Genomic DNA, 10809 nt, shown 5'->3' on the forward strand with positions numbered 1-10809 from the left:
CAATATAGGAGAAAATACTTAATTGTAAAGGAGACAGATCGATATAGTGGAAAATGATTTAATATTTCAGTTGAATGCAAATTGTTTGGAACACAGCATCAAGAGACAGAGTTGACTTGATTAACATTGTTCTGTAGGTGTTTAAGTCAGATATTGCATTTGCTAATTTAGCATTAGTACTGTTCATTAAGAATAAAAAGTGGTCTTGATATAAGTAGGATATGAAGTCTTCAAATAAATATTATTTTGCTTCACTTTAACACCAAACAGCGAACAGTTGAATTACAAGCCACAGTTTTGAACTATTAACTATTGCCGTTTTCTTTTGGTAAACCTGGGGCAAATTTTATAATCGAGATTCACTTATAGTGCAATTTTTATTATCGAATGGAAAATCTCGATCAAAATGTAAAACGCTAAAGAAATGGCCGAAACAAATGCGTATTTTGAGAGCTTTGAGAAAACCTATTATTTGGAGGGAAAAAGAAAACTAAAAAAACGCTGGACTAAATGTATCAAACTAAAATGTGATTATGTAGAAAAATAAAATATTTATTTGTCGAAAAAAATTGATTTTATTCAAAAAGTCACTGACTTATAAAACCGCCCTCGTAATATGACATATGTATTTATAAAAAATATAAATGTCTACTAATACAACTACAAAAATGTTAAATTATATTATAAAAGTGTTCGATTCGGCAACAAAATTTGACAGATCTAGAATGAATCTAGATTAAGTCCAAATTTACCAATCTAAAAGTTTATATATATATAAAGATCGACTCTAGTGCATATCGCGACTTAATTCTTAATACTGAGTTAAATATTACTTAAGTCAGTATTCCTACATTGAGACTGTAAAATTAGTCAAAGTTAGATTAGATTAGTTAGTTAAAAAGTTTTAAAACCATGAGAATATTGTTTTGGATTGTCTACTCAGGTGTTGTATAAAATGTAGCAAGACCGTTGTTCCTTGTATATTATAACAGCAGGTTAGAAATGTAGCTAAAGCTAACTATCACATGGTCAGTTTTATTAATGGTTCGACCATTAGGCGACTATCAAGTTCGTTTATATAAATGTTTGTGTGAAAATCGGATGCTATCATAGATCATAACCTAATCTGTAACTAAGATTAGATTAGCATTTACCATCTATGTAAATTTGAATTGGTTTCTATGTGCAAAGACTGGAGTCCCATATATACATTTTATGCCTATTCATTCAGAATTTTAGTTCGATAACTTTCAATTACGACTTTTCGGAGAGATAATAAAAATCGCCTTTCTCTTTATCACTTTTTTCCTTAGCTGGATTATGTACAGTAATAGTTGTAGTAGTGATGGTTTGCAAGCAATAAACAGGTATGTTGACTTGCGTGCAATCAACTTTATTCCAAACTAATAGCAGTTTTTTAGCTGTCTTGATAGCAGGATAATAATATCTAGTAGTGCTAACAGTTTTCTGATGGTACAAAAACTACACACTGAAGCATGTTTCATATAGCTATCCATAATTTGTTGTACGTTTTCATTTGCTGTGATTATTGCCAAAGACGATTCTCATTCTGTAACTAATATTGAGAATATCTGAAAAGACACCTATTATAAGGTGGGAAGTAAATTGTTCGCCGCCGTCCCTAATACACCATATTTCGTTCGTCACAAATTAGTTCGCAAACGAATTATTCAATTTCTGGTCTGTTGGGATTATGGTTATATATCAATTTTATTATTCCACCCATATTTGGAGGATATTTATCAAACTATGGACAAAATCGAGTCCTCTACAGTTACTGAGTCCTCTACCCAAAAAATTTAGAAGTTTGATCAACAAATGAAAATATTGAAATACTCTTTCATAATACACCAAACAAAACTATTTGTTTAGGCTTGGATAAACCTGAGTGAAGTGTCGAAAGCGTGCTCAACAATATTGTACAGGTAAGCAATAAATAGGTGCGGCAAAGTTGAAATAAAAGTTACTCTACAATATCATTATCATTCTCCATTATTAAATTTATTTTTACTAAATTTTGTACAAAAAAATGTTTATTTGACGATATCTATAACAACCAATAAGCGATAATCTCTAAAATTTTAACCAGTTGTATTATTTTCGAAGACTTCAACTTCATTTTGTTTGACATTTATGAATCGCCAGTAACGTCTAATCCAATATATAAAAATTGTTAAACTTTGTAATAAGTTTATATTATAAAAATACTTACGTCAAGAAAAAACCGAGATTCTCCTATATTAGTAGAACAATCGTAATTAGAGAAAAATTTCTCAATGCTAAGTATAAGCAAATCAACTTTTTCTAATATGAAATACTGATGTTTGACTGATTTAAAAAAATCTTTAACACAGTTTTTATATACATCATCCGAACCATATACTTTTTCCCAAATATGACGTAATAGAATACATTGAAATACAGCTCTGCGCGTTAATTCTTTTTCATGTAAATACGTGCGCATTGCGATAGCTGTTACATAATCTACATACTGTCTTTTGATTAAATAGCTATGCTTTAGAAGATATTTCTGTGATTTGAATAATGAAGAAATCCGAGCAAACTTCTTACATTCTTCTTCTTTGTCGTTATCAGCCTTTTGCAAACGTCTTGCAATATTGGCAAAGATATAATGACCATTTCCATGAGTCCCAGCACTTTCTGTTGATGGTTTATAGTAGTAAGCACAAAGCAGCATAATTAAGGGTGCTTGGAGTACATTGGTAAGAAAAGAAGTTTCCATTAACAAAACTTCCTTTGTTTCATTTTGAAGTTTTAGTATGTTAGACTGAAAGTATTATTAGCTTTAAAGTTACCCATTTACTTATAATCTATGTTTATTTCATATTTAACCTTTCTTTCATCTGAATTCCTATCCATTTTTGGAAGACTTAATCTCATAGCTGTTTGACGTTCTAAAAACGACTCAATTTTTGAATTCATTGCACGTTCTTGTTCTATTAAGTCAAATGCAGTACTGAAATACACTCGGTTGATTTCATGTAGTTTGAAATCGGTTTGCCCAGTAAATTCTTCTTTATCTTCATTTGTGTTCAGTTTGTTGGCCTGCTCAAGTAAAAATATATATAATATCAGTTTGAAATTTTTTTACAAAAGCTTATTACTTCACTGTTCGTTTTATCTTGGTCAAACTCTTCTCCTTGGATTTGAATGGATTCAATATCGTCCTCAATAGTCTTAAACAGTTAAAGCGTATAGTTTTTGTTGTATTACTACATACGTTTTTTAGACTACCTCTATACTAATATCTGTATCATCTGATCTTTCTGTATTTGAAATATCAGTCCCAATGCTTTCAGTTGTTGTATCCTGATAATGATTTAAATTAACAAAGCTTATTAAATAAAATAATAATATAATATACGTCAGCATCCAAATTTTTTTTATCATTAATGTGAAGGTCTACATCAGTTTTCATTGTTTTGTATATTCCAATCAGTTTGTTCTTCATATCAATAACATCGGTAATATGTGTATTCTCCTATGAAGTATAAGTAAATATAATAAATATATAGGTAGTTTAAATATGGTAGAAAGCATTGTCTAATATTAGTAATTTTCTTTACCCCAAGCACAGCATTTTCTTTTGTTGCATACAATTTAGAGATCCTATTTAGGCCTTCACTATCAACCTCAGTTTTAATGGCTTTGTCTTTGGTAACCTAAAATAAAAAGTATGTAAATAATAACCTACTATGACAGAAATCGTAAATATTATATCTTTTGTAGCGTGGGGTATCATCTGGTGTTTCTAGTGGTTTCTGCAAACAGGAAAGAAATATCAAGCTATCATCTATTGTGTAGATGTCCAGCCTTGGCTTAGAGCAGAAATGCAATTTCAAAAAAATTAAGGATCTAAAGGATCTTAGAGAACTGAAAGAATCTGATATTGGTATTCTTACAAAATAAGTAAGTTAAAATGATACAATTAGAGTTTACATCACAAATACATGTATCATACAGACTCTTTAGAAAACAAATGATAAGGAAGGGATGATATCAAAATAAAAGTCAAGGGGTTACGTGGACCATCAATAAGTTTGGTCTATTTAGATTAAGTTAAACCTAATGAAAATAATATTGTTTACCATTATTGAAACTTTGAAAATGAAAATGCTATGTAACTGTAACATTAAAATTTTTTATAGTTTCTTAGTCTATAAACTAAAAAGCTAAAATAACTTCAAAAGACTATTAATTTTTCTGCTTAATTTTATTATAAATAATTAAATAGTTTTTTTTTACCTTTTCCTTTAATAAAGTTTCATTTTGTTGAAATGTTATATTCTCAACTTCATCAACATCGATATTATTATTTTCACATATGTCGGACTATGTTATGAAGATATTGTTAAAGCTATTATGCTAATAAATATTTTTTACCTCAGTTTCAAGATCTTCTTCGTATCGTAGACTGGAATTACTAATCTGTTCACAAATTTCCACATCCATGACACTATCCTCGTTGGAAGTATCATTGTACTCAGTTTCAAGATCTTCTTCGTGTCGTAGACTGGAATTACTAACCGGCTCACTAATTTCCACATAGATGTCACTATCATCGTTGGAAGTATCATTGTTCTAAGAGTAAATTTATTACAATTTATTTCCTCTTTTTCTACTCTTTTCTTCAAAATATTACTTACAATAGTTTCAGCTTCAATCACGATTTCAATATTATTATTCAAGTAAATATTATTTGTCTTGGTCTCAGCATCGACTTCATCTAAAGTATTACGCTCATTAAACTTTTTAAAGACTTCCATTTCAACTTCACTTGTATTATCGCAAGCAATATTCTCCTAAATAGGGATTGATCATTATTATTAAAATTTGTAAAAATAATGCTGAAATATACCTCATCAAACCATAATTCTACTTTTTTCCTCATTATATTGTCTTTACATACCATGAAATCTTTATTTAATTCTTCAGCTTCATTCTTAGTATGAGTATTATCAAATTCGTTCTGATAGATAAGTTAGCATTTTATTGAAGTTTTTTTATAATTTAAATATATATTTACGATTAGATGAACAAATTGATCACAACACATATAATTTTCAAATATGTATACAAAAAGCTTAATTATTTAAATACATCTTAAATGGTTATATAAAATGTCGTAAAACACTACATCTAAGCTCAATTAATTAGATTTAATTAACAATTTAATTCAGATATTATATAACTGAAATATTTCGATTTAACCCAATTATAAATATTATTGCATTTAATTTTCACTAAATTAGTATTGTATTGTAGTATGGATGTCTTGAAAGTGGATATAAATTACTATCTCAAATGGATACATATAATATTTACATTGGGTATATATTGTTCTCTTTTAAGTTGAGAATGATCACTGAAGCGTTCAAGAACAGTCTTATTTTCACCAGCCTATGTAAACAGAAATTTATTCCATATATCTAATAGTTTTTATACAGAAAAACATTTCTTACCTTAACTCTAAAATTCATATCTTGTAGGCTTGAAAAACTTTGTTGCGTAAACTTATTTTTAAATTGAAAATAATACCCTTAACAATATTTACTTAAATTATTCAATAATCAGTCAATTACCTCAGGCAAATATTCCTCTTTACGTTTTTTAAATACATATTGTTCAGTTTCATGAATAACTTCGCTGGTACAGATGCCAATTTCCATATTATCTTCAGAAGCATTATCTTCAGAAGCATTATCGTCAGTAGCCTACGTGTTTTATATATTAACAAAATTCTTGCATATAAAATTCTAAATTAATTCTTAAATTTTTTTTCAACCTTTTGAATTCGTTCTCCGCCATCAATGGTGATGTTAGAATCTTCCACAAACTCTTCTTTATAAAACCCATTTTTGGTATTCTATGTCAGTCTTTAGTTAATATTCTGTTCTTACTTATTAAAATTATCTTAATTTACCTCTGTGTTATATTCTTCCATTATTGAGCCAATTTCATTTACTATTGTTGTTAATTTTCTCGGAAAAATTTTGGAAACATATTTTTAATTTCAAAATTTTTATTCTATTCTATATTTATTTTTTTCCAAATAAATTTATGTACATAATTTAAAATTCAAATAATCAGAAATTTCTAAAACGAAGTATTAATAATTATCAGTTAAGTTAAAAAATGAATAAAGTCAAGTTAATTCAAAATTAATAAAAAAAATTCAATTAATAAAAATAATATAAAATTAATTTTTGTTGTTGTAGTTCACTACTGTTCGAAAAACCTCTTTTAAATTAACTAATTAGTGATTTGGTGTTGCCTAATGCAAAAATTCCTTTTCGTTTTCATTGAAAGTGGTAGGCTCCAAACCCTACACATAACCTCATATACATATATGAAAGGTTTCGCTGCACTCATTAGTTCAAAACGCACTATCCAGATTGCCGCCATATAGAGGGATACAATTTAGAGAAAACAATGGTCACTGTAAATGCAGCTAAAGAGTTGGCTTAGTGCTTTTATTCCCATCATGACTAGGTTCTATAACTAAGGACCAAGGGTGATTAGGTCAAATAAAGTTTGTTTTAAATGCTTCAAAATATATAGAATTATTTTTTCAATTTTTTTCATAATTATTTCAATACTTCTATTACTTTTCGATGCCTTACAAAAATTACTTCTTCATTGGAACTAAATTTCTTTGCTTGGAGAATCTTATTGATATCTATAAAAACCAGTCGTAACTAAAGTTAGATCTGCAAAGAAAGGTGGTTGGAGAAGAAAATAGTTATTCGAAGGGTAATTTATTTAATTTAATCATTGTGTTCATTGACTTTTGACGTATTTATGTACATTTCACAATATACCTAGTTCAATTATAATAATTTAAATAATGTCGTCATAATTTCTCGATCTTCACCACCTTCAATATTGTGCAAAATGAACGATGAATTTGAATCTGTGACGTAGATAAAGTTCATTAACAGCAAATGAGAAGGAACCGTTAAACTATCCAGATAAAAAAATTTGACTAAAGTAGAGAGTAGTTCGGTTTATGACACGGCTTTAAACGGTTCGGTTTTTGCAAGAAAATATTTGTTTCATTATTTTTAAGGTGTAGTATTAATTTATTTATAAACAAATAACAATATTTGAACTAAATAAACAATCAAATTTCTTTAAAAAAATAAGTTTTAATTGAGAATGATTTGCAAGTGCATTTTTAGTGGTAATTGAGCCTTTTGAAATACAGAGTAAACATAATATCCATATGTATGTGTGTATGTAAATAATAATGATAATATAAAATATTTTACTTATATCAGTGTTAAAAATATTAAAAATTATTGTGCAAAATTTTTTATTTAAAAATATTAAAACATTTTGATTAAAAATGTAACAGAAAACTTTAATCGTATTCCAAAATATACAAAATAACAAAAGCCGTAGTAAATATGCGTGTAAAACAATAACAAGAACCGCTAATTGCAGTTACATTGACGCAAGCAGCGTTGTTATTACAGCAGTAGAAAACAGCAATGCAAAGTAGTGCTGTTCATATTCGAATTTACGAAGTATTCGAAGAAATTCGAATATTCGAATAGTAAACGAAGTCTTCGAAGTTGAAAAAAACTTCGAAGTTTTTGTGAATTTTTGTTCTCGAAGTCTTCGAAGTTTAAATGTAGTGAAAAACTTCGAAGACTTCGAAGACTTCGTAAGCAAAAGGTGAAGTGAGAGCGCACAATGCAAACAAACGTGCATCACACAAATTATTTGAGGGATGAAAGCGTTTGCTTTGTTTGTACGGTTTTATGTTTTTTGTTGTTATCCTATGCAGAAAATTAAAAACATGTTTTTTTGTTTTATTTTATTACATAAAATTTATTTTATTATTAAATATGTATTATAATATATATTATTTTTAAATATGTTATTATTAAATATTTTTTATATTAAATAAAAAATTCACATTTTAAATAACTTATATTTATTATATATATTTAAAAAATTATATTTGAGAAAATTTTTAATATAATATAAAATATATACGTAATAATATGAAAATATTGATATTGATGGATTTTATTAGTAATGGAATTTTATAAAAGTTTTCATTTTCCTTTTCAATAAAATCACAAATTAAAATCTTGAAAATTAGTTATGGAAAAATGAGTTTTGCTTATTAATGCCTAATTATTTGACCTGTATGAGCTGTGATGATCACGCAGGCAAGCGCAAATTTATTTTTGCATTATAAAATTTTGAATGTTTTGTTGTAGTTACAGTTATTTTACTGTTTATGGAAAAATTTTAAATCCCTTATTCTAGGAAAAGAAATACATAATATTATAAGGAAGTATCTAAATAAAATGTAAATTAGTGTATAAGCAAAATTGTATAAAAGAAATTCCATCAAATTTTCATGTATTTTATATTATATTAAAAATTTTCATAAATATAATTTTTTAAATATAAATAATAAATATAAGTTATTTAAAATGTGAATTTTTTATTTAATATAAAAAATATTTAATAATAACATATTTAAAAATAATATATATTATAATACATATTTAATAATAAAATAAATTTTATGTAATAAAATAAAACAAAAAAACATGTTTTTAATTTTCTGCATAGAATAACAACAAAAAACATAAAACCGTACAAACAAAGCAAATGCTTTCATCCCTCAAATAATTTGTGTGATGCACGTTTGTTTGCATTTTGCGCTCTCACTTCACCTTTTGCTTACGAAGTCTTCGAAGTCTTCGAAGTTTTTCACTACATTTAAACTTCGAAGACTTCGAGAACAAAAATTCACAAAAACTTCGAAGTTTTTTCCAACTTCGAAGACTTCGTTGAAATGCGAATATTCGAATATTCGAAGAACTTCGAATTTTTAAAAACTTCGAATAATGTGAACAGCACTACAAAGCCGCTGTCTTGCAAACAATATGGAATAATGATTTGGAAATTGCATTTGTTATGACGCGAGCAGCGCTGTTATTAGAATAAAGTCTGTAAAAATACAGATACTTTACAGCGCTGCTAATAAATTTTATTTGTTCTTAAAATTAGATGACAGTTGTTGTTTTAAGAAAAGTGAAAGTGTTTGCTTAAATGAAAATGTTTGTTTGTTTCTACTTTCAATTTTTTTTTACTTTAATTATTATTTATTATTTGCAAAAAAAAAAATATGATCAATTTAAACAATTTTTTTTAATATTTATTATAAACAAGAGAAAAAAAATACTTCTATATATTTGGCAAATTTGTTCAACTAACAGGTAAGTTAATTTTTTTTAATTTTTTTTTTTATATTCTAATTTCTCTCATGTCATTATTGTTTATAAACTATCATTGAGCAAAACTAAAAAATATAATAATATAAAATTTATATACGTATAAAATATATAATTATTTATGTATTTAATATAATATAAATTATATATAAATATAATATTTAAATGGGTGGATAAATTTTTTGGAATTACTATTTCATTTATATTATTTTTCTGTCTGGTTATACCGTAGTTTGCTGTTGAGTATAATTTGATGCTGATGTAGGCAATAACAAAAATTTAAAATTCATACTAAGTAAAAGCTGCCATTTAGCCTACAAATTTCAAAGAAAATAAATCGATTAACAGATACAGAAGTCTTAAAACAAAAAATAGCAATATATGGAAATCTCACTTAAAATAAAGGTCCTTGGGCCCGTGGCGTTTATAAGGAACGTTATAGTTCATCTTAATCAAAAGCCGACCCCAATTTTGATATTTGAAATACGCAACTTTTATTCATATGTTTAAGAGCCATCGACCCATAGACCATTATGCTGGTATCTGTCGAATCTGTCGCAAACGCACCCGTTAACCTAAACTTAATTGTTACATATATCCTGAAATAAGAAACTTCAGTTTTTAAAAACTTTGTCCAAGAACCTTAAACCTATAGGCGCTCTTCGTTAGATCTGTCGCAAACGCACCCGTTAACCTAAACTTAATTGTTACACATTTATTAAAATAAGTAACTCCACTTTTCAAGAACTTTGTTCAAGAAACTAAACCAATAGGCGCTCTTCGTCGAATCTGTCGCAGATTCAGCCTTGAATCTAAACTAAACTTATTCGATACATATTTCTTCAAATATCGTAACTTTAATTTTTAATTTTCTGTTTATCGGGGTTTTTTTATGTTTTCTTTAAAAAATTAATAAATAATACAGACTCAAAGTCCTTTGGGAAGATAAGTGTAAATAATGTTTTATAATATTTAAATAACTCAATTTTTTTATGAATAAATTTTCTTAAAAAAAACGCGCATATAAAAATTTCTGCATAATAAAATTTAAATTACAGTAAATTTTCATTTCACAAGTAATTTTACGCATTTTAAGGATATAAAAACACATTGCACTTGTTGACAAACATTATTTCGGTATTTTGTTTTTGTTTTTTTTTATTGATGTCCTTAATGAAAATTTTAACGCTCCTTATGTGTATGAAAATTGAACTGTGCAGAGTTGAATGACACCGCAAAGGGAAGGAAGACGGCAAAGTGTTGCATGAATGATACACAATGGACCACAATATGAGGGTCATTACTGTATTACAGAGCATAAAAGTATTTTATGTGTCAACACTACAAACAGCAAGCGTAAAAAGGATAACATCCTTCTGAATGCATAAAAAACCGTAGCGATTCCAATAGCAATAAAATAGTTAAACACGAAAAAGGGCAAGGAGCGTTGTAGGATGGCACTGGCCATATGAAAATGTTCAACATATGAGAATAAACGTAAAAGGGT

General features: G+C 27.2%; 1 protein-coding gene across 2 annotated transcripts; it reads right to left on the bottom strand.

Moving 5' to 3' along the window:
* Positions 1-2014: 2014 nt before the first annotated feature.
* LOC119672489 lies at positions 2015-6040 on the bottom strand. 2 transcript variants are annotated; one of them, XM_038083547.1, is made up of 16 exons: positions 5966-6040; positions 5828-5908; positions 5625-5756; positions 5505-5555; positions 5368-5442; positions 4901-5011; positions 4689-4844; positions 4426-4623; positions 4288-4374; positions 3609-3704; positions 3407-3523; positions 3277-3351; positions 3147-3218; positions 2875-3087; positions 2234-2809; positions 2015-2172 (listed from the first exon to the last, which is right to left on the bottom strand). In XM_038083547.1, exons 1-16 carry the CDS (start codon positions 5984-5986, stop codon positions 2137-2139), a joined length of 2097 nt encoding a protein of 698 aa, XP_037939475.1. In that variant the 5' UTR covers positions 5987-6040; the 3' UTR covers positions 2015-2136. The 2 variants fall into 2 exon arrangements, with proteins under 2 accessions (XP_037939475.1, XP_037939476.1); XM_038083548.1 differs by lacking the exons at positions 5368-5442; positions 5505-5555.
* Between the last annotated feature and the right edge of the window lie 4769 nt (positions 6041-10809).

The sequence above is a fragment of the Teleopsis dalmanni genome, chromosome 1 (genome assembly GCF_002237135.1).
Source record: "Teleopsis dalmanni isolate 2A chromosome 1, ASM223713v2, whole genome shotgun sequence".
Classification (NCBI taxonomy): Eukaryota; Metazoa; Arthropoda; class Insecta; order Diptera; family Diopsidae; genus Teleopsis; species Teleopsis dalmanni.